The sequence below is a fragment of the Syngnathus leptorhynchus genome, chromosome 8 (genome assembly GCF_054491065.1).
Source record: "Syngnathus leptorhynchus isolate UIUO chromosome 8, UIUO_Slep, whole genome shotgun sequence".
Classification (NCBI taxonomy): domain Eukaryota; kingdom Metazoa; phylum Chordata; class Actinopteri; order Syngnathiformes; family Syngnathidae; genus Syngnathus; species Syngnathus leptorhynchus.
The window spans coordinates 7980589-8006704 of NC_141202.1; the positions used below are offsets into that span (position 1 = coordinate 7980589).

The following is a 26116-nucleotide window of genomic DNA, read 5'->3' on the forward strand; positions in this document are numbered from 1 at the left end:
ATAAATAATCACAATAATCTTTGATAGACATCTGATAATGGGGCCTTTGTTGACTTTGATCAGAAGGGGGAACAGGCTCATATTAGGCCCAAATATGTGTAGTCTACTTTAGTTGTCAAACATGAACTAAGCTCTCTTCTTAACTGTCGCTACTGTCAGAGGATAATGGTGCAGACAAACCAAAGGGGAGAAGGGAGGGGCGAGACGTTTCCATCTCCACCTCAGGAGTACCAGTGACCTACATACACTTATATTTGGATGACATTGGACCGATCCCCTCCTTTTCCTGAACTAGTAATCAGGAGTTCAGCCTGTGCCAGCTGCAAGGAAGCCCGATGACCTTCTAATGGTCCTCTATGCCAACCAACAGATTATTTTTTTGCAACAAATACTAATATTGTATTCAAAATCTCAACCATTAATCTCCCATTATTTCCGTTGGGAAGCTGTATTGTTTAGTATTTCTGCCTGTTCCATCTGACTTTTAACCTAACGCAACCTAAAGAGTTGTAGCTATTCATGTCTGAACTAAGATTCAAACCCAAACATTCAGATTCAAACCCAAACCTGTTTGTGTACAATATGAACTATTTGCATCTGAGCATTTTACTCATTCAGCTCCGAGCACAGCTCCAGGATTTGTTTCACTCCTGGAGCAATAGGGAGGCTTGACAGATAGATAAAGGGGCTGAGGAAGTACTTTAGAAATATATTTTAGAATATTAAATAACATGCTGGAGGGGCTTGACTTGGTCCAACACAGATTTCTCATCGAGCGATAGTACCTAGTGTAGTGCCATCCCTGAACTACGGATATACTACTAACTACATACAGTACATGAAAAAAATGAGAGTGAATCTCCTATAGATACTGATCTTACTCATGTTAGATCAAATAATTTAACATAACTATCTTTAGTTCATACATCTTCTCTGTGATGGCTATAAGTGAGTTTGACTATTTATAGTGGGAAACAAATTACTGTATTTTAATTGTGTTAGTTCTGCCTTTACAAATTCTATTTTTTTATCTTATCTAATTTTAATTATACTATCTCCCAGCTTTATTGTTTTATTACTATTTTGTTTTATTTTATACTATGTAAGGTGACCTTGAGTATTAGAAAAGCACTGTCAAATCAAATGTATTATTATTATCATTATCATTATTAGTATTAAATAAGAAAATATGGATTTCCATTGAATAAAATAATTATTATTATATAGTACATGATTTTATCATTTGTGCTGGTTAGATGTTTTTGAAAGTGGTATGTCTGCAGATCAAAGAGAGCTGTATATTGATTGCTTTACATTTTTGAGTTTTCAAACGTCAGTTGCAGATTGCTGCTGTTCCTTGTCCAAATGTTTTAGAATAGAACGATACAAATGCCCATCTGTTCGTCTTTGATTAATAAGTACCACTAGGCTAAACATAATCTACATGAAGAAAAACCCCAAAACAATTAACATAGTTCTTTTGTTTAATTCACTTTGCATGACAGACATCTGAAGTAACAATGTTGCAAAACCACAATGTCAAGTTGGACTCTTCCTAAAATCACACCTCTTACAGTGCACTTCAGATTTAACAACAAGTAGGTGAAGGCTGGACTACATAGACTGTATAAGACCAAAAACGATCACGGGATTCTCAGTCTTTTTCATTGAATGTTTTTGTCAAACACTGTTTCTCCACGGTGGGATGATATACTCAGACGCCACTAAATTTTCTGTTATTTCCACTGAGAACTGACACGAAGATTATTGCACGCAGCTACAGAGAAAAGTAGGAAAGGTTGCAAAACTCCAAGTTGAATACTTTCCATGGAATGATATGAGCATTGAGAACAAATCACTTTAATAAACTGAAAATTAGGGTATCTGTCAGCATGAATGTATTTTTTGTACTTATCCACACAAATGATGTTGTTGAAACATATTAAAACCACTTGACTTAAATGGGTGCGAATCAATTTAAAAATATAATAATCCGTTTCAGTTTTGTTTTTTTCAGAGATAAATTAGACATGATTTGTTTTCAGATTGTGAGTATATCATTGCCTACTTGTACACCCTGGTCTGATTTTTGACAGTTACAGATTTTACAGAATTGTATATAAGCATGTTTTACTTTGCATTTTGACACCACTTTTATGCATACTGCTGTGTGGCTGCTGCAACAAAGAAATTTCCTACAAAGAATTGATAATATGTAAAAAAATAAAGACATATAAAATATCTAAAACAAAGTATTCAAGATGATTGTTTGAAATGCATTCATTTATATCCCACTTTTTCTCCTAAGGTTACTGGTGTTCATGAGCTTATCACAGCTGGCTTTGGGCTAGATGATCAGTAGACACTCAACAAGGCACATAAATAACTATTGAAACTCATTCTCACCGATGGACAATTCAGATTTTCAATTAAATTACTCTGTCCTGCATATACGGAGGCCAGAGTACACACGAAAAACATGCAAACTCCACACAGAAAGACCGAATCTGAGATTCAAATTTAAAATCTCAGACGTCTCAGACCTAGATCAATGTGCTGCCTTCATATTTTATAATGTTAGTTTTTTTTGTTTTTTGTTTTTTAACATATGAGCTGCAGTAACAAAGCAATTTTCTATAAAGCATCGAATAAAGAAAACATCTAAAACAAACCGTTCTTTGTTGTAACTGCATGAAATTCATGATCAGTCCCCCCAAATATCCAGTTCATCACTCAACAATTGGAAAAAAGCATCCAACTTGCCATGGAAAGTGTTTCTAATTTCCCACAACCCTGTGTCCCACATGATGGAAGTTGATAGGCCTTTAACGCCAGATGCTTCGGTACGTGGGCCAGTGCCCAAAGGACCACCCTCAGTGTATTGACTCATTCAGACTGTGCTCACTGGGTGAACTCCGGCTCATGTTTGACAAGCTGGCCATAAGAGACTTGACTTTGTGCGCATAATAGTTCCTCAAATTGACCGAGGGCACCTCTTTGATACCTTCGTCAAAGTCACAGCTTCGCATTGCGATCTCCAGCTGTTTTTGTCTCTTGTAAAACAGGGAGAATTTATTAAAAATGAGTGTGATGGGAAGCACTACGACTAAGATTCCCGCCAGAATGCAGGCCGAGGCTGTCAGCTTGCCAGCAATGGACAAGGGTACCACGTCTCCGTAGCCCACAGTGGTCATGCTCACCGTGGCCCACCACCAGCACGCTGGGATGGTGGACAGGTCCTCGCTGTCTTCTTTCTCGACCGTGTACGCCATGACAGAGAAGAAAGACACTCCGACCGCGAGATAGAGAAGCAGCAGGCCAACCTCCTTGTAGCTGTTTCTCAAGGTGGCCCCCAGGGAGCGCAGCCCGGTCGAGTGGCGCGCCAGCTTCAGAATGCGGAAAATCCTCATGAGCCTTAGCACTTGAGCAACGCGGCCCAGGTTGGCCAGCGCCGGGCTGCTCTCCACCACCAGGTTGATGACGAGCGTCAAGTAAAAGGGAAGTATGGACACCAAGTCGATCACGTTCAACGGTAGCTCGAAGAAATGCACAAGGTCCGGGGCCACTGCGAACCTGGCCACCAGTTCCAGTGTGAACCAGGCGATGCCCAAGTGTTCCACGATCTCAAAGCGCAGGTCTTCCTTGGGCTGCCCCTCGGCGTCTAAGAGGCTGAACTCACTCATGCTGTTCATGCACATAGTGGCGATGGAGCCAAGCACCACCAGGATGGAGAAGATGCTGATCACGCGGCTGGCCACAGAGTAGCCTGGGTTGTCCAATATCAACCAAATGCGCCTGCGGATGCTCCCCAGCGGCTGCTTGTCAAATTTAGTGGCGTCATTGTAAAACTCCAACAGCTCGTCGAACGAGGAAGTGGTGCTTCCTTCGTCACTCCTGTCCTCCCACTCCTCCCGGTCTTGATTCATTTTCCTACAGTGGTAGGAGCCACTGCAGCAGGAGTCGAGAAAGAACTCGTTAATGCCCCAGTACTCGATCTCCTGGCTGAAAGAGAAGATGCACAGCTCGGCCATGACATGCAGCCGGCCCGTGTTGTAGAAATTCAACACGTAGGGGAAAAGTGTGGGGTTCCTGTCAAAGTAAAACTCTTTTTCTGCGTCATCATAGTCGTCGCACAGCTCCAATATGGACTCCTTGGACCGGCATTGGAGAAGACGCGCCAGCCGTGTCTCCGGAAACCGAGAGAGCGTGTCTGTGTGGAGACGCTTCTTGAAGCCACCCACGTTGATGCGGATAGCGGCATTGTCCCCCGTGGGAGCCCTGCCACCAGGTTCCCTCAGGGCCTGACCCGTCATATCTGAGCACGCACACAAAGAAAAATCCAAGAAAAAAGTCTCAATAGAAACATTGATGGAAGTGAACTGCTGGCTTGTGCTTTGTAATTAACCACCATCTATTTACGGTCCAACCACGTGCTCCCCTCACACGTATTGACAAGAATTAGAAGCAAACATAGAAACAAAGAACTTACCGCAACCGGTTCACCAAATCCCGACAGACGATTCCACTGATGGCATCCTGTCAATTTATGCCCAAGTTGTCCCCCTAGATTGCCCAAATTGACATGTATTTCCTGGAAAACTGCAGGCGCGTCTCAGTCACGCTGATTGGGATGAACTCCTCCAAAGGGGAGTGATGCCTAATGTGAAGATGCAGCCATACAAAAAGAACTGACACTCCTTTCTCAAATATGCAAGAAAATAGTCCGTCTGTGCTTGCAGCATCACAGCCTTGGATAGGTCTGGGCTATGAGCGCATGCAGGCAGACACACGCCCTGACAACTGCTTTTGTTTGAACAGGGGGATTCCTCTCTCTGGCTCGCTCTATTCCATCCCCCTCTCTCTTGCTTTCTCACTCACTCTCACTCACTCTGGCTTTCTCTCGCTCTCTCTCTCTCTCTCTCTTTCTCTCCCCAACATCTCGTTTCTATCTGTTGCTGCGCAGCAACACGTAGCTCTCCCACTGCACCGCCCACCTCCCTCCACTCTCAACAACACGGTGATGAGAGGACATCGGCTCTTTTAAGAGGAATCACCACTGACCAGGTAGTAAACATATAGACAGTGGGGCAGGCATCTTTAAATAAAGCCGACCATTATCATAAAAGAGAAAAAGCAAGCAAAGAGAGCAGACACATTTGTCACATGCAATGACCACGGTCAAATGAACAAGATGGAAAAGCTATAGCTTGAGGGCCTTAAATGCCCTCCAAGAGCATTTGTGATTGCTAGACAATTACAGTGCTACATTGACTCAGAGCTTTTTTTCATTCCGTGACCAAGCTAGTAACTCAATTCATAATTTATCAGCATCTTAATATGCCACATCTGTGAGGCATTTGGATTGTCAGTTTACACAGATTTAGACAAATTTGTTTGCAATATTTGAGAGGATATGCATTTTGTCTGCATAAAAAAAATGCTTAGATCTTTGAGCTCAGGTATTTATGAAAAGTTTTGCATTTATATTTTTGTTGGCCCTGTGACTGGCTGGAAACAAGTCTAGCCTGCAGCGTGCCTCGACTCCAAAATCAGATGGGATAGGCTTCCAGCTAACCCACCACGCCAGTCGATATGTTGCTCCACCCATGTTGACTGGAGGGTAGCCTCCCTCTGCTTTTGAGAGAGCAATGTGTCATGACTGTTGCTGCAGAGTACTCCTGCTGGAGACTCTCATGGTCTGCTGGGAGATCTGAGGTAGTGGTTCTCCAAAAGGTTGCTGGGTTAGAACTCCTGTCCGAAGCAGAGGTGTTCTTATCTTGCGACCTTGTTTACGAGAGAGGGATGAGGGATGAATGAAGCAGGAGATCGAAAGGCTGATTGGTTACAGCATCTGCAGTCAGGTATTTCCGCTTCAACCACTGCCCCGTTAACCAGACCCCAGATTAGTGGGGTGATAAAATGGATGGATGGTTTCTTAAATTACAGATGAGCAGTCAGGATAATGTATTCAAAACACTTTACCATGTCAGTGATAACAAGAAATCCCTCACAGAAGTAGTTACATTACACTTTTATGAGACACAAACACCAGAATGTGTTATGTGAAAGTCATAGACGTATAGAGGATATACTGTATGAAAGGTCACTGTGTAAAAAAGTCACAGCAAGCATTTTGTACTGCGCTCAGTGGTTTGTCACTGTTAATAAGAAATATGGCTCAGAGGTTTATAGTCACTTGAATATACATAATATTGGGTGGTATAACTATTCTATTTTGTGCTTTAAAGACATTATTGATTAGACACTGATGGATTATAATAATTTTCCATGATTGAAGGCAATGATGACAAACCTGCCCTTCCCACTGAAACTAGGCATCATCTTAAAGTCTGAAGAGAAACATTAAATTGTGCCGGGACACAAATGAAACAATAACAAATATGCTAATAGGTGTTGCTAATCCTTTATAATGGTAAATTTTCTAAACATTTTCAGGGATGTGACTAATTTCCATAATGCAAAACCTCCAATACAACCTCTTAGTTTTTTTTTTTTTTAATTGCCCACCAAGGATGAAACATTTTTAAATTGATAAAAGGATTACTTTCAACTTGTATTTATTTCAAATCTGTGGACCATTCTATACAACGTTACCAATTAGTGTGCATTTGGCAGTTTGTCTGTAGCACTGCTGCTTCTCACCAAGGAGGCTTTAATTTCAAATCTGGCTTCGGGTTTTACTGGCTCCAGTCCTTTCCAAGAATGTTTGGCGGTGACATGTAACTTGAATGGATGGCATTTGATGCTATTGTAAGGCTCTAGAGAATCACATTATCCTCTCACTGACAGTTTGGAGGTATTTTCAAGCTTAACAACAGCCTTGAAAGCACTCTTAACCGCAATGTTGGAGGATAGAAGATTTTCTCTATTAATCCCCTTCACTCATGGGATTCATCTGTGGTTGTGTGGGAATGTTTCTTATTGAGTGTTTGGGTATTATCATCCTCGCAATGTTTACCTCAAATTCTATATGATGCTGATTAAATGTTGCGTACTATATATCCAATTGCAGTGCATGGCGATGCAACCTAATTCCCTTGTAGGCAGCAACATGTCTTTACTGCTGGATTTGAATGCTTTTAAAAGGTCACAACATTCAGAACCGAATTTTTAAATGATAGCTGGATGAGATTATTTAAATTGTGTTTTCCTTAATGCAATATTTGAGAGCACACCAAGGACAGTGGAATGTATTGTTGCCTAGCACACGTACAGTTTGCAGGCTAGAAATTCAATCACATGCCAAATTAAGTGCCAATTTTAGATCCATTCATTCTGACACTGAATTTGTATTGATCTGCTCAAATGTTTGAGTGAACTGTCTTGGCAGGTCACAATTTATCTTCAATAAAAATACAATCTAAAACATAATATGCAACTTTGGCAACGGGTATGTCTTTTACATGCGCTTTATAGTCTAGGAAATAACCAAAAGAAAAAAAGGTTCACCCAGGCGCATAATGAATGAATAAATGTCATGAATTTGAATGCATTGAATTAACAGGAGTCTAATCAGTAGGGTTTTTTTCCCTCAACCATGTACAAACTATGGGTGCACTCGCATCATGCCGAGCATGCGTGCTCAACCAAAAACGAAGTGCCTGTGCACCCGCTCGACATTCCCACACTTTGCCTCTTCGAACAAACCCATTCTCAGGTGTCAGAATGGTTTTCCCAATGCACCCTATATTTGCTTGTCTTCTTTGTGAGACTATCCTGCCCAACATCATTTTTCTTCACTTCACAGGAGAAGAACTAAAGCCAAATGAACAAAACTTCTTTCTTCAATGTGCACAGACAAATAAATAATCAGCAGCAGCAGATTTTTCTCCTCAACCAGGTAGAAACTATATTGATTGTCGTCTCATTTGTGGTATTTTCCTCTTCAATATCACTTTCTTCACTTGACAAAAGAAGAGCTAAAGTTGATTGAGCAGAATTTGGTTCTTCGATGAGCTCATCGCTCAGATCTTCATCATATAATAATGGTAAAACAGTGCTTGGGGAGTTGTCCTGAAATGGTACAGATGGGGTAGGTAAGAAAGGAGTGAAGAAAGGAGAAAGCAGGCAGATTTCTCTCACTGCGACATGTGTGATTGTCTTAAGCAATTCTGGTTGAAAGCCAGGATTGGTATTTGCTTGCTCATCCAATGGGAAAAGTTGACTCACTTTATCCTTGATAGACAGGACCACATTGTCTCTCATGAGCTTGGAAAAGTGGATATAGATATTCATGGAAAATGGTAAGGAGATAAAATCCAGGACAGCCTGCGTCACCCCGACAGCCATTTTGCTGAGATACAGGGATGGCATGCTAAAATGGGGTTTCGGTGGAGAGAACCAGAAGCCCTGCAGGACCTTTGGAAGGACCTCTATAACTATCTCATACAGTGTCCAGATCTTGGCACAAGCAGCATCCTGCTGCTTCAAGTTCCCAGCCAACTGCTGAGCTTTGTTGATAATCCCAGGATGTCTGGGGGTGATAATCATAAAATGGTGTATTAGTATGTTTTGTGCACAAATGATGTGCTTGAACAGATAATGAATGTGCATCAAGAGACACTGACTTTAACTGAGGAGGGACCATTTCAGGAGAGTCCAGGAGCCTCCTCGCTTCAAACTCAATGTCTCGCATCCTCATGCTGGTGTTCACCTCAAATGTCTGAAAAGAGAAGATTGCAGAATGATCTAAACATTCTGGTAACCGCATAAACTACCAATGTTTTTCAGGATTGGATAATCTTACCAATTTGGCATAAGCCTCAAAACATTCTTCAACTTCAAACTCCCAAAGCCTGCAAATGCAAGAACATGTTTGTTTGGTTGGATTTCTTTGTTTCTTTGTTACAATGAATCATGGTCAACATGGGTAAAGTTTAGGTGCTATCTAACTTACTTTATTTTGAGAGATTTATTGGTCTCTTCCACCAGAAGTTCAATCATTGTTTCAGTAGTCACCTCAGGTGGGATTAGGTTGTTCTGTTGAAGTCTCAAAAGTTCTGTCAACAGTCCAATCTAATGGGGAGAAACAAACAGAAGAGCTTCATTTTTGGTGACTTAACATGTCACCATTTAATATTAGAATTGAGATGTTGATTTTGTGTCTTACCTGCATCATATACGTTTGGAAGTTCCAACAAGTCGTTAGGGCATTTCTATATGCAGAAGAGTCAAAAAACATCTATAAAGTAAGGTTAAAAAGATGTCATGTTGTTGTTGTTGTATTTTAACCCGGGTGTGAAAATACACTGGTGTAGTGTTTAAAGTCAAACGGCAGTGGACAGTGGCAGTGTTGTTTTTCTGCAGCTGATGAGAAGGATACATACACTGTGGGTCGTTGAAAGACATGTTATGACTATTTGTGCTTTTGCAGCAAAAAAAAAAAAAAAAGGTTTCGATTATCTTGGTCTCAAAGAGGCATTGCACCCTTTGGATTTAAACTCTATTACACAGCTGGGGCACTTTGATGGTCCTATCACAATAATTGATGGCTGGTGGTGATCTGGAGAAACCTTAATCCCTTGTCCCTAGAAATTGCCCTAGTTTTAGAAATTCCAGGAGGATTCTTTGAGAGGGTTTACGGGGAAAGTTAAATGAGGCATACTTCCAATCTGTTGCCACCATCTGGAAAGGTGCCATATGAATAGAAAAACATGAGAGTCCAGCACAAAGTGAGCAACATACCATGATGGGTCTATAGACACCTATACTTCCATCTATAAAATCCATTGATACTTTTCTGCGATGTGGCTCAAAGAGTAAAGTCAGGTTCAAAATAGAGAAATGAATTGACTATTTCATCATGCAATGTAGATGTTATTGTTCTCAAAGGCATTTAATCATAAAGCTGCTTTATAATAGTCACATCACATTTCTCCATGACATCACAACTCTCACTCTGTATCCCTCACTTAGATTTCAGATGGGGGGGGGTTGTATGATGAGCACAGGTACATCATTAAAAGTGCTCATCATTTTTTAATTATTTTACAGTAATTATGAATCATCCACAAGTGTATCGCAATTACTTTGCGGCGATGCCAGGATGTAGGCCATGTAAATGAAATCTATACAAAGATGATTAGGATTTACAGTAAGTCTGATCATTCCAATTGCTTCCCTCAGCTTTTACATTTCCTACTGCAATGCTGTATTGTATTCTTCATTTAGTATTTTACTTTTTATTATTATTTTTTTTTAATCCTGTAAGGTGCATAAATTATAACTCATAACACAATCGTGAAAAGAAAATAATAATCCGTGTGCTGTGTGCTTTTCACCATGTCCTGAACACACAGGAGCGGTTTTGTATAATAGAAGGCAGAGAAAGATTAGGAGGAGATAAAAATGTCAGATTGAGGATGAGACCAAGAGAAGAGAAAATGAAGTTTTCCTTTCCTTCAAAATCAGAGGCGTAGGCTCGACAAAGAGTGCGTAGGAGTCTTTTTACGTCGACTACATTTGCTGCTCCTGAGCTTTTCTCCACAAAACCTCACTCCTTCCCTTGCTTGCTTTTGTCAACTCCACATTATTCAGCCTGTTATTGCTACCATTTAAACGCTGCCTCACTGTTGTTCCACTTGAAGCATTTCCTCCTGTTTACCCACCAACATTGTTCTAAGTCGGCAAGGTCACAGAACAGTAATATTCGGAACCCTTTATTTGGTGTGATGTCAAGCTGTCTCCATAGCCACAGGGAAATTGTCACTGCCCAAATGCATAATAAAATCTGCCAGTCTAAGCTCACTCTGATTGTCCACCAACACCAATTTATTAACCTGCAGCATCTTGAGAGAGTATTAGAAACTGTAAATAAAAAAGGGAATATGTCAGTTTGACAAGTGAAATGAAAGGAGCCTGTGCTCTTAGGGTCACTCTTTGCTATCACACAACAGCAATCCCATCAAATGGGTGTTGGTTATTAAAGTGAAGGGAGCCAGCAGACTCAGAACTCAGAAGAGCACAAAGAATAATCTTTTTTTAATAGAAAGACAATAATGAGATGCGGCAGATTCACACTGATTTCGAAGGGCAGTGAACGTAACAAAGGATTACAACTACAAGTAGACTTTACAGAAGCAAAATATAATCTGCATCTGTAGATCCACCCATAACACCTAATGTGTGTTCTGTTCGCAGGACATCAGGAGCTGTTAATGTTGAGAGCATGAAGCGTCCATAATGGCATGGCTAACACCAGAAAACAAAAAAAACTCACAGAAATAAAGCCGCATCACTGAGTGAGCTCATATGAAAGGGCATGCCGTATTTTTTTCATTTTATCTCTTTGACCAGAGAACAGAGCTGCAGCTGGACGCATGTCATGGTTTCATGAGTAGCGCTTGTTGAGATGAGCCTTTCTCTTTCACCCTTTCAGCTGCAGATGAGCTTCCCAAAATGGAAGGACCGATGAGGACTCAGACACTGAAAAACCTGTTGATTGTAAGTGAGAACATTAGAAGCCCATCTAGAGTGTCAGGTGGCTGTTTGTAGTCTTATTACAGGATGGACTGAAAATGCATCACAATTAAACCAACATATTTATAATTTCCCCTCATTTACTTAATGAATGTACCTGTGAGATTTCTCCAAAAGAAGTAGGCGGATTTTTAAAGCATCACTGAAAAGAACTCATCCATCATGTCCTCCAGAACAAACAACTATTTACACCCACAATCACATGTCCTATGGACGATTTAGTGTTCACTTACCCTACCATGCAGGCTTTCAGGCAGATGTGCAAACCAGTCCTTTACCGCGCAAACTGCAAATGAATAATTGAATTAAATAATATTGTTTTTGTTTTTCCATTTTCCTCTATTGAAGTACAGTGAGTGAGTGCTATTGTTAAAACTGTCAATAATGTTATAACAGAATTACAATTAGATATAGCTTGCAGGGATAAAATTGCATATTTTTTTCATGGCCAGTTAGGCTGCTACTGTATTGTAATGTTGATCATTATGGTGGTACTTGATGAGGCACTAGTTGTTGTTTTTTTTCTTTTTCTTTAGATTGTGCTTGGTTGGAAGCACAAAACGAAACTAATTTCAATGTGTCTCCTCCCCTTTTTCCTGTTTGCTTTTGTAAACATGATAAACGGTCCCTCACGTTACTTTGTCACCTTGGAGATGCCCAGTAGGTGGCAACATCTGTAACTGCAACTGTCATAATAAACTATTATTTTAATTATTAACTGTGCATATGAACAGCCATTTCTTATTTCTTATTTTATTTTTCCCAATTTTAAACATTTTGATTGATCAAAACACATGCACAAGGTCTCCAAATAACTGAATTAAAAATAGATGTTTAAGGTTACTTTGCAATGCACACAATAGTAAACTCTGAATGATCAATCTAGTTTTTCATCTATCAATTAATAGAGATCTAACCTATACAGTCGAGCGACAGTCGCACTTAGGTTATGGGGCATTCACTGACACTCCGAATTATGCCCATCGTTTCCAAAGCCAACGGTTCTCCCTAGAAATGCCGGACTACTACTGCAACTTTTCGGATGGCTTATGGTGAGGGCTAAATGTGTTTAAATACAATCTTAGCTGCCATTTCAAAATGTGTGGTAATTAGCATTAGTTGATGGAAGTTTCCATTATTCCTACTGCCGCAAAGTATTCAGCCGTGTCATCGAAAAGTGAAGTTTGAATAAGTTGTCTCTGGTAATGTTCTGCTGCGGCGTTGGCGCAGGGCGCACGGGATGGAAAGAGCTGAAAAGGGACGATCAAAGATGTGAAGAGGAAAGTTGTGCAAGGCAAAAATATCTGCACTGTAGTAAATTAGGATGGCGAATTTAAGTCTTCCTTGGGATGCTTTTAATTTGACTATTGTCATGGCTCACCGGGCTGAAATTATGGAAAACCCATTTCAGGTAAAATTTGATATGTATAAAACTATAGGCCTTATCGAGAAAAATAGTCACGTTGTCACGTATAGCGTTTGCATGACACGTACCCCTATTTTGCAAGGAAATCTGCACAACCACAGAACCATAGATTTTTTATTATATTCCAATCTGCGCTCAGACTAATTTAAATCTTTTTCCAGTAAATTCCTTCTCTGGAAGATACACTTAATTAAGCCTAAATCTTTTGTTCCTAAATCAAAAGGCCCACTGAACTGTTAATTCTGACAGTTCAGATGGGCCAGTGAACATGATACTACCAGAACTAGGCTGCAAAATGGATATGGTGCGCTTTTGGTGAATGTTTTACACCAAACCTATTTTGGAAAATTATTGTCAAAGTCGTCAGCCATGGTTCCATCAGACCATAGAACATTTGTCCATATGCTTTTGGGAATATGTTTTTGCAAAAGGATGCCCTGCATGCTGGGATGTGGGATGTTTTTCTTTATCTTGGTTTTCTTCTCTCCCTCCAAAAGATGGGATGAAAGACGTTCTGGAAAGATTGTTCTTGATCTGATATCTTTACAGCAAGTGCTTTTAACGGATGTGCATCTACTTGTTGTTGTTTTAATATCCAATGCCTACAATTGGTATAAATTCAAGGTATAATTGCACTGATCCAATGACCTTCCTTTCAAATTAGGCCATACCGTAGACATGAAAGTTAAGTTTGAGGATCTTTTTTTATTTTTCAAAATGTCACCTCCCTGCAAGCTATTCGGAGCACTTCTGCCAGTAAATGAAATTAACTTCATCCCCCCCCAGAATGCACAGTTGTCTCTAAAGCTTTTTGTGTAATGAGTATTGGGAGCCAGCCAGCTCAGAGATATATTAATGCTGACTTCTGTCACTGTTTTCTCAAGTAATCATGACTAGATCATTATGTTGAAAGTGGTTCCGTTTAGACTGGACTCTGCCACTCACTATCCTAATCTATAAAGTCTGTATATGTTAATGCATTTAAGAGTTGGTGCATGTTTGTCATTGCTTTGTCAGTCCTCTGTCCTCCCACCCTTATGTTCACATTCTCCTCATGCTCATCTAATTGTGTGCTCCTCTGTCTCGTCTTGTGGGTGACATTTTGGGGTGGCGCAGAGGAAAGAGTAACAGAGGAGGCAAGAGAGGCACAAATAGTGTGTAATGACTAACGGGTGGGCGTTAGAGAATGGATCTACTGTAAGAATCCTGAAGAGCCGGATAATGGTCCCAGCCTCCTTTGTCCCAAGCTACCCACCATGCCAGTGAACATCATAACAATATCATTCTGTCTCACCCTTCAGATGGCTTCTGCATTTAGAATCATGTGCATGAAAATCAGTGCAGCACACCCCAGCCGGGCTTATCCGGTGTGTTTGATTAGCCGAGTCGCATTAATGTTTCCAGATAACGAGGTTAATGGTGCTTAGTGTTTATAGCTGTTCAATGCTTTACTGGACAACGGATGACATATTCCTGCAGGGCGTCTACAAAAATATCCATCCATCCATTATCTATGGCAGGGTCGCAAGACTTTGAGCAAAAGGAAAACCATTCCAGTCATTTCCAGGGAACATATATACAAACAGAAAACCTTTCATACTCACATTCACACTGCCGTGAAAGGGGAAATTAAAGAATGCTAGCTGCATGGATGCCAGGCCACTGAACCGTTACATCAAATGTGACTAACCACCCAAAAATAGAAAGAAAATTATTAACAGGTCAAATGTACACTCCAAAAGCATTTGGACCTTTATGTGGTATCGCAAAATAATAAATCCAGTCGCTTTTCATTCAACCCAGTTAAATGTGAGGTTGGCTTGACAACAGGACTAGCTGTCATTGAGTTTCGAGGAAAATTTATTTAAAGGGGAATTAAACCTAAATATTTTGAAAGGATACATTGAATGTGACAGCACTACGATATTTTATTTTACTTAACATACAATATGAAACAGTCATATGTCGTATGTATACGGTGACAATATGCAATACATATCCCAAAATAAAAATGCCCACTCAATCAGTTCATAATTTTAGCCGTAAAAATACACACATTACAACAATCGCACAACGTTTTGGGGGAGTTAATGAATGCTGCTGGTTTGTTTTTGCTAAAAGCACAATGTAGTTACCTAATCAAATCGCAAACCCTGTGGCATATTCAAAGCCAAATGATCTGATAACATCAGGGAAGCATAATGGCATTGCAAGCAAACAGTGTAGCTGACTGCACTGATCCTCCTCCTTGGAAGGACACAACATGGCTCTTTGTGTCCAACTCACAATAGCAATCTGTTCATGTAAAGCACAGGTGTCAAACTCAAGGCCCGGGGGGGGCAGATACGTCCCGCCACATCGTTTTATGTGGCCCGCGACAAATTGTGCTTCAAATTCGTGTCATTAATAGAATTGCAAATTGTCTTCACTTTTAATCATATATTTATTTATTTTTTATATTTGACCAATTTTTACTCGTCTGATTTGAAAAGGAGTTATTTGTCAGTTTATTTTGTCGCTTTTACTGTATATAATATGAGGTGCTCATAAATTTATTTGGGTTGACTGTCATAACGGCCCTCCGAAAGAAGTTCTGACTACAATGCGACCCGCGAAAAAAAAGAGTTTGACACCCCTGATGTAAAGGATGAGCTGAAGCCATCTATAGTCTCTTTTTTTGCAGGTGCTGGGGAACAGCACTAGAGTTGAGGACAAGAAAAAAAAGGAATGACTCAATTTTGGACATCCACTTTCTTTCGCACTTAAGGGTCACCGTGAGCTCAAGTCCATCTCAGGTGACAGGCAGTGATTGGCAGATGACATCCCAGAATGGTCGCCACTCAATCACAGGGCGCACACAACCATTTGACTCAAAATGCCAAAGTTGGTGTGTGGCAACTGAACCCTCGCTACCTGCATGAAAGTCACAGTCAACTACTACAAGCAGGTGCACCTTTCCGAAAACAAAGGATAAGATCCAAAGAAAATTCCACAAATAGTCAAATCACCGAATGCATCTAATTTGAGGGAGTTGATGTGTGCAGCAATATGTGACAGCTGCCTTCTGAGAGTATACGCTTAGTTTTAACCTGCACAACTGATTGGGAGCTCTGGGATATGAAGTATCCTGTATGGGATCAGACGCGGTCTGTTAATAAGCCACAAGCAGAAGGCACGCCTAGTACATCAGTAGTTCGTTTGTTTTCTCTGACAGGAGCACTCGCTCATACTTTGTCTCAGGTTTTCTTGCATGTGTAGTTGAGGTGTTTCAGTGTCTTCATTCTTGAGTAGAAAGAAACAAACTACAAAGAACAGATATGCTTACAGTGGCAGAGTGAGGTTCACCTCACAATCTTGCGTTAAATACCAAAAGTATGAGACTTGGTGTTTGACTTTGGTCTAATCTGAATTGATATTATCTTCATATGTAAAAGCTTGAAGTTAACTGTGCACAATTGTAGTTTTCTTTTCTTTCCCCTTTTGCATGACTTTGACTTCCAACTTCCAACAAATAAATGAATTAAAGACATCACATTTGACTGTACTTTGCCCTTCAGTATTTCTTTTTTAAACAGATATTTAGGGACAAAAACATGCAAAAATAAGTTTAAAAAAATGCCCATGTATGTTTACTGCTATGAGAGACTAATAAAATAATTGGACAAATTTGGGCCAATGTTGATTATTTTGAAAACAGCTTTAATCAGTTGATGTAATTGGCTGAACGATTACTCGGTCGGGGCCTAGGAAAAAATACGTCAACTAAAGTGTATTTATAGAGCACTTCACTAAAACAACAACTGCTGCATACAAAGTGCTGTGAATGACGCAAAATGAAGTCATACAACGATAAATTAAGTCAAAAATAGTCCAAAAACACATTTCACGTCACATTTAATCAACGCTTAACATTCCGTCCTTTTGTTCAAATTATGCTCCACAGACACACACACACTGTTTAATTGAAATCATTCCCCAAATCTCATTATCCAGCAGCCCATCTACTTTCTACCGCCTCCTTCTCCCAAATCCTGTTGACACACTATGATCATCAAACATATCACTTTTAGACAAAGCCATTCGCACACTAAAGTCGTAATGCTGTTTACTTCTGGCGTGGTCTCGTCCTTGCTTTACGTCTTTCATAAGTCAACAAACGCCAAAGTGAAGTTCTGAGTCGAGGTGAATGTCAAACAAAGGATGAAGAGGAAATAAAAAAGAGAGAATAAGTGAGCAAATGCAACATTGGGTGAATAGAGGACACATTTGTGTAGATTGTAACATGAGGGACAGAATTTGATTTTGACCGTAATTTTTTTTTTTTTCCCCCTTGATGCTGTGTCGACTGGTATATGTTCCATAGCCATGCTTCCTGTCTGTTTGTTGCATGCCAATGGATGTATAGGAAGAACTACTTTGATATTTCCAGTCTCAACTGTCAACACATGCAAATACTCGAACCCGCACAACTATATGAGTTTTGCAAAAGTGACAGCTGGAGGGAAGACTCGCAGTATTGTGGGGAGTTGCTGTGTGACTAGTGGAGCATCACCTAATTTCCCGGCTGTGGACTGTTTTTCTCCACAGGCCTATCTCATAGGAATCATCATCTCCATATGTGGCAACGTTCTCATCAGCATTTCCCTCAACATACAGGTAGGATACTCTGGAATCCTACTAGCCAGCACTTGAAATGAGGAAAATCCAATTTGTATTCACACGTTGGTGCAAATCTCCCACAGCATAATCTGAGTTCTGTCAATTTATGTGACTTCACTGCCTTTGTTTGGACCCCGTGAGCTTGTTTATGGAGGGACGTGTCCTTAATCAGCTTGAAGAGCTTCTCAAATCATTGATTTGCCTAATTGGTGTCATGCCACCTCTTTGATTAAATGCTAATCAGCTGAAAGTTTTGTGTTTATGTTAAGAGCAGCGCAACGACCCTTATCATAACATATCACTGAAAACGTGCAGTACGATTAATTGGCAACAGTGTGAAGCGCAAGTGTGTTTACTGCATGGTTCTGGAGCTGCCTACCACAAACCCATCTTCCCTCTCTTCCTACCAGAAATATGCCCACATCTGTCTGTCCCAGAGAGGCTCCAAGCCTTACTACACCTCCGTGCTGTGGTGGTGCGGTCTGCTTCTCATGGGTGTTGGTGAACTGGGGAATTTTGCTGCCTACGGCTTTGCCCCAGCATCCCTCATTGCCCCACTGGGCTGTGTGTCTGTTGTAGGTAAATTGTGACCTTCTTACCCTTTTTGAGAAAGGCGGCTAGGAAGGCTGGTTTTCACAGTCGCTGTCATTCACACAACAGTTCAGTTTTGATGATCGTTTCATTTTTATTTGGCAACACCAAATGCATATTTGTGTAGGGGCTGCACCTTCCCCTGCACTAATGATAATGCTGTTTGATCGTCATCTATTTCAGTTCTTTCTCTTGTACTATTACAGAAATAGGAAGAAACACCTCGTAGTGTGAACCCCCGTTTATTGCATGAGATCAGACCAACCTACGATAGATGAAAAAGAGAGACCATATTTAAGAAATATTGTTTTCCAGTTTTACCCGTGACACATGTTTTAAACTCATTTCAAGTGATTAAAACATGCTTAAACTTATTTAAACACACAGCTGGAGGTATTGTTTTTGTGCCAGTTCTCACTCTCTAGGAGATTTATCATAATATAAGAAGATTCTTTCTTCCACTGTTTTCCAAATATGAGGCAAAGAAGTGACGAGAAAATTTCACAAAACAAAAGATGATTAAGATAAGAATAATAGGGCATGTCTCCTTGCCGGATATAGCCGGATACACCCATCCTATAAATCCTTATTGTTCTAAGACCCTTGTGATTGCAACCAAAGTGTAGGTGCAGATGATGTTCTGGACTGTTTTGCACTTCTACAATATTGTTTCCGTTCTCAGTTGTTCTCGACTTCCACACTTGCTCATTTGACAGTGTCTGCAGTGTGAACGAAGCCGTTATGAACAAAGCCTGACTCACGATCCAATCAAAACAAAGCCTGTCTGCTCATTGCAGCTGACAGCTGCTCTGAGCACACATTCCAAACACAGGTTAAACATTAAACTGTTTCATATTATTTTTTCACGTCCCGCAACTCATCAGTCACCACAACGGAGGTGACAGCTGCTCATGATTATTAATGATATCAATTACCCAAATGCTTCAAACCGTTTTCCTATGGCCATGTGTTGCAAATAGCTGAGTAGCTTGAATAATGCACTCGAGTAAAACACATCTTGTTGAGGGCTGAATGCTGTACTCAATTTAGCTTATAACGAATTGCTTTAATATGATGCTTTTAATGCACACATTTTGATTATCATTTAAATTACAGTATAGCAATGAAATCAAAGGTGTGAACAATAGCTATTTTACTTTAAGGCCCATTGTCTGCAGGTTAATTGCATATTGAAAGAGCACCTCAGCATTTTGATACCGCCAAAACAATCAAATAAAATACACAATAAAAGAGCACTTTACTCATCAAGTCACACTCTATACTAAAGAGCAAACAGTGTGCTGACACCCAGGGGGTGTGAAGGTTTTTTTTTTCCCCTCCAGATACGTATGCGTCACTAGCTAACACACTATGGTGCTAAAGACTTGGTAGGGGGTTCACAGATAGCAGTTACTGCTGTCCTTTTCCTCTGAGACCACTTGTCACAATTAGGTATGACAGCATCCTTCCAAATATTGTTGTGCACGGCCACGTTTCACCTCTCCTTGACATAGATGTCAATTCATCACTTGGAGGAATGAAGCTGGCACGCTCTACTGAAGGTCACCTTACACAGCGGCAATCTTATCACAATCGCACAAATTTAATTGTAGTTGACCCGATTTGAAATAAAACATCGATGTGATTAAATTATAGACTTTACGGGAAGTAAATGACCAGTTTGGGGTTTGCCTCCTGACTTTTTTTTTTTAAATCATTATCACAGTGAGTGCAATATGTATTGATATTGATCAGGTGTCAATTGTGATATTTGGATATTGATATTGAATTATTGCCAAGCTCTATGGTGGCATATCTTTTATTTGGATGTTTCTTTGCCGAAATGGCACCTCGATTTATTTTCCCGTGTGTGACACGAGTTCTCCCTCGGGGAAGTTTCCCGGAAACACAAGCGAGAGGTTGTGTAGTGGGGATGTACTAATCTGATGCATGCTCAGTGTGCACACACACACACACACACACACACACACACACACACACACACACACACACAGGACAGTTTACCTCAGAGGTTCCTGTTGTCACATTTCTGTTTTTATCAAGCTGTGTGAATCTCAATTTATACGGTGTTGCTATGGTGACTTGGCAAAAGCCAGCTGCTCCCAGAAGCACAGACATTACTTAATGTGCATGTAGTGTTTGCCCTTAAAAAAAAATCTGACAACTGACGGTTTGAGAGTCTTTTGAATCCTCCAATTAGTCACTAATGCCCCTTTACAGCAATAAGCACAAGCAAGCCTTATGCCACACGCCAAGACAGTTGCAACATTTTAGTCGTGTTGATATTATCGCTTTAACTGAAGCATATTGTGAGTTAAAACCAGCTTGGGTTCATTTCCAGACAAATCACCCCTTGTGCTGACATTTCAAATAAACTGCTATAATAACACCTGGCAATCAATGTGTGAGGAAAAAGTGACAGTGATCATTTTTCAGCACATTTAATTGCACATATGGGTGTGTGTCATATTGATCTGTTTATCTCGTGTCATTGATTCAACTTTAAAGGTGACAGTCTGGCCGTCTGTCGTTTGGTTGGTGTTTGTTACTATTTTCTATTGGCCACAGTGAAAATGATTGACTCCGGAGGGTGATGACATGTAAGAGACAACCAGCATTTCTGCAGTTATCTACGTCATATCATATCAATATGTGTCTGTGTGTTTTCCTCTCATTTTTGTTTTCATGGCCCACTGCAGTTTATGTGCCTGTGTGGCCATCCATCTTTTTACATCCCAATTGATGCTTGTCTGTGGTCCTACATCACAATCCATCTCTGTCACAACCCAACTCTGTAATGGTTACTCGTCAGTCGCGGTTCGTTGCATCTCCTCGAGCAACACAAGCACGATTTGTGAGGCTTGCCATGTCAAAAAAAAAAAAAAAGAAATTTGGGAATATTTCATCTTCTGACACTGATATTGATGCATGAGTTCATTTAACATGCCACACGGAATATGATGTTGGTGTTTTTATAGAGTTCTAATAAGCTTCATCCATCTCAGCGTTCCGACAAATTTCACAGGCAGCTTAAACTGTCAACTTATTAAGTATAATTTCCACTGTTTGGTAGGATCTGGATTTCTGCCCAAATTGGTTAATAAAGCCTTCATCAAATAAGACTGTGCATGATGAGGAAACACAATAAGACTTGCAATAAGTTTCACATAGAATTTGAATTCAATTTGATCTGACTTGACCAATAGGTTTAATTTAATCCACATTGATATCCAACAGGTCAACATGATGGAGAGGCATTGCTCTCACTAAAAATATGGTATATTAAACAAATCAAAATAAAGTTATTGCATTTAATTAGCTAAGAATACATGGTCTCTGCTCATTTTGCTGCACATAAAAAAATCTGATTGGTTCAATAATTTCCTTCAGTTACATGTTAAATATACCGCTATTGCAAATTTCATTCACAAATTTGATTGTGTCTAGACTTAATAATTCTTCATAACGCTAACAAAGAATCAGATGCTTCAGTGACTAATGGGAATATATTTTTATTTGTCTTCTAGCAAGCGCTTTCATCTCTGTGATTTTCCTCAAGGAGAACTTTCGCGTCTCTGACGTTGTGGGTAAGCAAACACTCAGGAACAATGCCAGAACATAAACTTGCTGTCAGTTTGCCAGATGAGAGCAGAAATCATTTCCTAAAGTTGCGTTTGATCAAATTTGCTTTTAAGCTATTTGTCAGAGTGAGAGAAACCGCCAAGAGATTTATTCAGAATCTCATCGTGTAAATCTGCCAATATACATTTGAATTTGGAATGTTGTATTCGGATGAAGATTGCAGTTGACATGTTGACAAATGAACTCTTTTGTCTTTTTTAATTTCATTTGAGATACATTGAAACTATCCTCTCCACCTAAAAGGGGTGGTGGAGGGCAATGAATGCTATCAAGTTGTCAGCCCGCCTCTTGTCTCTGTCTTTAGGTGTCACGCTGGCAATAACAGGAACCTACATCTTGGTGACATTTGCCCCCCACACGTCTACTCACATTACAGCCCAAATGGTCCAGTTCAATATCGTCAACTGGCACTTCCTGTTGTACCTTGTATGTAACGCGTTCCAAACATGCAGTCCATTCAATTACTGTGGATCCAAAGTTTTCATGCCAAAGTTATTCATTTAGTCCTACATTCAGAAGAACTGAAGAACCTGTCTGCTTTTCTAAAGGATACAGAAAAGGATCAAAACAAGCCTGATAGTTGTTGATCTACACATCCATTACCTGTGACCCCAAGGGCAAGCGCGAGAGAAAATGGATAGATGGATGCAAGAGCAGTCACCTTCATAGTCTTCTCTCCATTTTAACCTTAGGCATAGATGTTGTAAACATCATTTTGCTGTTACCATAGGGAGCAATGCGCTTATGACAAAAGCTACTCACGCCGCAACATACACGGATAAATTCGGCTTAGCCAAATCTCCATTTATATTCCAAATTCTCTCCTTTATTCCTGCGGGACAATCTCTTCAAAGCAAGCCAAGAATGTGTCTTGAAAGATAAAAGCAAGCAGCTCTCCAAATATGTCAGCGTGTGTGTGTAGCAATACCGATATATTCAACAATATTCAACGAGCGACGTGTTGTTCAAATTCACATCCTTCACTTGAGTCTGGTCCACTTTGCTTAACTGATGCAAGGGTAAAATTTGCGTAATAATTATAGGAGACTAGACGAACCGCACTGCAAGATATCCTGCAATTTAGACGCATGCATTAGCTAGGAGCAGAGGGATGGTTTGGATTGATTCAAAGGTCAGATTGCCCTTTTTCCCCCCGCACCCTACTTTTGTATTCCTTTCTCATTCTCCATTTTTCACCACCTTGTGGCATCCTTGAACAGCTCAAAGCTTTAGGCTTCGCAAGGACACAGCTCTTCTCATTCAAAAAGAGCAATTCATTTCTCTTTTTTTTCCCCGCCTGCCACGATGATTTGTTTCAATTAAAGAATGGCGCTCTTTGTCTGAAAAGAGCACTTTTGTCACAGAGATGAGATGGTCAAGGAAAGATGGAGGGCAATTGGAACTTTCATTTTCTGTGTGAAGTTTGAGAAAATGGGCTTTGCATAAATGACACTCTCCTTTCTCTCTAGATGATTGAGGTCATCGCCTTTTGTATCCTGCTCTACCTATACTACAGAAAGAATATGAAGAAGATTGTGATTGTGATGCTGCTGGTAGCACTGCTTGGTATGGACAAGTGCCCGCTGCCTGATTGAGAGCATACAAGTCATGAATTAAACCAATTTGGGTAGTATGTTGTTTTGTTGCCTGGTTACCACAATGGATCTGTGGTCACGCCGTATTTATGCAGAGACAGTGTCTCGGTTAAATAATGGATTAATTGATACAGAAGAAATACTTTGTTTTCGGACACAAACATGAGGTTCATGTTAGCTATGCAACTTATCAGTGTGTTTTGTATTTCTGCAGCCTCGCTTACAGTCATCTCAGTGAAAGCTGTGTCGGGAATGATCACAGAGACGATAAAAGGTCACCTGCAGCTCATCTATCCCATCTTCTACGTTATGTTCGTTATCATGGTGGCCTCCTGCGTCTTCCAGATCAAGTCAGATCCTCGTCCATCCTCAAATCTTTTCTTCTGAGCAATCCTACAAAATCATTTTGTCAATTCACCTATTTGTTTATTTCTTTTGAAAGTATTCCCTACAAATGTTCAGTATATTTCTTGGGCTCATCCACAGGTTTCTCAATCAGGCAATGAAAATGTTTGATGCCACGGAGGTGGTTCCAATCAACTTTGTGTTTTTTACTGCAAGTGCCATTATTGCAGGTAAGTTCAGCACCAGAGCATTGCATCAACATAGTTTATGAGAAAGGCACTAAATTAATAGGTCATCTCAATATGTGGGGAAAGAGTAATTCCAGTTTATACACTAAAACGAAGTGCTGGAGGCTTTGTGGTGTGCACCAATAAATGCAGTAGTCAAAATATTTAAGGATCCTTATTAATTGCACTGTATCTGAATTCTTTGTCAAATGTTATCCGAATAGGATGCATGAAAAATTACTAGTAAGAACTGACGAGTCACGACAACACTTAACCTTCACTTTGATGTCATATATATTTTGTATTACAGGGATAATCTTTTACCAGGAATTTGAGGATTTGGCATTACTGAATATCTTCATGTTCCTTTTTGGGTGAGTAATATAAAGCATCACACACTTTTTATGAGGAGTAACTGTTTCTACATTTTTTTTGTAGATGTCTGCTATCCTTCCTGGGAGTTTTTCTGATAGCCAGAAATAGACCAAAAGCAAAGAAACAAGATTGCAACTTTATAGAAATGGATATGGTACCTGGTAAGCTATCTCACATTTAAGTCAGCAAAAGGTGATATACATCGTGACTTGTACAAGGCAACGAGGGGATCGTGCATTGGCAGAAAGTGACCCACAAGCCATTTCCATCTGCAGTCTAGAGCTCTCTTGTTTGTGTTTGCAGGACAGAGACGTACAAACAGAGTGCAGCCTGAGTCCAAAACTCAGACATACGGATCGTTGGCAGCCAAGTTCATGTGTAACAGAGGTGACCAAATAGAAGATTCTTAAGACCCGTCCCATCTGTTCCGACTGAGGAAGTGTGTGGATACGTGCCTCCTACTGGCTCAAATGTGGATGGGCAGCACATTTGAAGACATTTTATGTGCAGATAAAAAAAGAAATTGCACACTGATCCCGAGTGTTATGCCACTATTAATTAACAACTCCCAAAAGCGGAACTTTGTGTGACCTGATGTCAACTTGTCCAGAGAAACACTTTGGCTGGATATGAACCATCAAGGTGTGATGCACATAATTTGAAACAAAATGTAAGTGATGGTGCATGTGTCAGTGTCTGTGATTTGACTTGACTAAACATGCTAATGAAACTTTGTGCCATATGGAAAAACATATCAAGCACAACACCTCAAATAAACCTCAAGCCACATGAAGACCTGAATCTAAAGTTAAGGGTTGCTAAGCAACCAAACCCTTACTTTCCTCTTACCACCCACACATTATGGGATGTGTATACAAGATTTGATGTTTAAGTAGGAGTCTGCCTTCTCTCACAATCGCCTATGTTGTGTCCTATTGTGTGAGTGGTAAGTTTTTGTTCCCACTGGTGAATGTGATACACGTAGGCTAAGTTGTTGGTTCCCTTCTGTTGCAGAGAGAGAACTCAACAGCACAATAATAGTTACTTAAGTACTGTAATTTGGAATACTGGGTGATTTAATAAATAAAATTTTACGGAAACGGAATTATAAAAACATGACCTGGATGAAAATGATGGTACATCTATTTTGTTATTCAGTGGTCTTACACAATCAATGATTTCTCTGATGCTCAGTGGGACGAATTCACCTGTCGACAGGTATTTGAGACCACAGCGTGACGGGTTTTGTGTCATTCTCCTGACATGCGACTGGGACCAAGCTTTCTGATATCTGTATTCCTCCAGAATATTTTGATCATCTTCACTGCACAGATTTAAGGCATCCTGTTCCCATGCAACACTTATATCACAACCAAGTAAATGAAGGAAAACACCACAATAGGCAGTAAAATATTCTTTGATTTTGCAAAAACACATATTGCCAAGCTACATAGCTGATCCTTTTAAGTCACAGCAGCTCTGTGTTTACAGACACCAAATCAGCATACAAAGAAAAAAACCATTGCATACTGTAACCTGGTGTGAAACATGGAGGCTTGGTTGCGTCCTGACTCCTGCGGCTGCTTTGCTACAACTGACATTGTCCTGAATGTGTGCGGGGGTCAAACAAACCCCAGCACTATTAAAGCAGTCTCTCCTCACTGGTATAAGAAAGATTGGTCAGTTATACACATCGTCTGCTGTAGGTTTTTCTTTTATCGGAGGGGAACAAACGT

At 40.2% G+C, this 26116-nt stretch overlaps 3 protein-coding genes across 6 annotated transcripts; 1 reads left to right on the forward strand and 2 right to left on the reverse strand.

Annotated features, from left to right (window-relative positions):
• Positions 1–2873: 2873 nt before the first annotated feature.
• Positions 2874–4313, reverse strand: kcns2 (potassium voltage-gated channel modifier subfamily S member 2). Its single transcript, XM_085918525.1, has one exon. The coding sequence runs from the start codon at positions 4311–4313 to the stop codon at positions 2874–2876; it is 1440 nt and encodes a 479-aa protein (XP_085774651.1).
• Positions 4314–6491: 2178 nt separating this feature from the next.
• Positions 6492–9351, reverse strand: LOC147052246 (uncharacterized). The gene is made up of 5 exons (XM_085918526.1): positions 9131–9351; positions 8918–9036; positions 8768–8816; positions 8589–8683; positions 6492–8494 (listed from the first exon to the last, which is right to left on the reverse strand). The coding sequence occupies exons 1-5, from the start codon at positions 9200–9202 to the stop codon at positions 7831–7833; spliced, it is 999 nt and encodes a 332-aa protein (XP_085774652.1). The 5' UTR covers positions 9203–9351; the 3' UTR covers positions 6492–7830.
• A 617-nt stretch (positions 9352–9968) lies between these two features.
• Positions 9969–25894, forward strand: nipal2 (NIPA like domain containing 2). Of its 4 annotated transcripts, XM_085918642.1 has the most exons (13): positions 9988–10114; positions 10320–10451; positions 11161–11463; positions 17513–17581; positions 17995–18163; positions 21724–21783; positions 22143–22264; positions 23308–23404; positions 23648–23783; positions 23920–24008; positions 24316–24379; positions 24444–24541; positions 24684–25894. In XM_085918642.1, exons 3-13 carry the CDS (start codon positions 11419–11421, stop codon positions 24788–24790), a joined length of 1056 nt encoding a protein of 351 aa, XP_085774768.1. In that variant the 5' UTR covers positions 9988–10114; positions 10320–10451; positions 11161–11418; the 3' UTR covers positions 24791–25894. The 4 variants fall into 4 exon arrangements, with proteins under 4 accessions (XP_085774767.1, XP_085774768.1, XP_085774766.1 ...); XM_085918641.1 differs by lacking the exon at positions 10320–10451 and having other exon boundaries at positions 9969–10114; XM_085918640.1 differs by lacking the exon at positions 10320–10451 and having other exon boundaries at positions 10036–10114; positions 11399–11463.
• The last annotated feature ends 222 nt before the right edge of the window (positions 25895–26116 follow it).

Excerpts from the sequence above, each read along its gene's own strand:
- kcns2 (XM_085918525.1), bottom strand. The coding sequence starts at position 4,313 with ATGACGGGTCAGGCCCTGAGGGAACCTGGTGGCAGGGCTCCCACGGGG.
- nipal2 (XM_085918639.1), top strand. The coding sequence starts at position 12,824 with ATGGCGAATTTAAGTCTTCCTTGGGATGCTTTTAATTTGACTATTGTC. Across the intron at positions 12,911-17,512 it reads TTATGGAAAACCCATTTCAG|GCCTATCTCATAGGAATCAT; the intron begins GTAAAATTTGAT and ends TTTTCTCCACAG. Across the intron at positions 23,784-23,919 it reads TCCTGCGTCTTCCAGATCAA|GTTTCTCAATCAGGCAATGA; the intron begins GTCAGATCCTCG and ends GCTCATCCACAG.
- LOC147052246 (XM_085918526.1), bottom strand. The coding sequence starts at position 9,202 with ATGTTTTTTGACTCTTCTGCATATAGAAATGCCCTAACGACTTGTTGG. Across the intron at positions 9,037-9,130 it reads TCCAAACGTATATGATGCAG|ATTGGACTGTTGACAGAACT; the intron begins GTAAGACACAAA and ends TCTCCCCATTAG. Across the intron at positions 8,817-8,917 it reads AATAAATCTCTCAAAATAAA|GCTTTGGGAGTTTGAAGTTG; the intron begins GTAAGTTAGATA and ends TTGCATTTGCAG.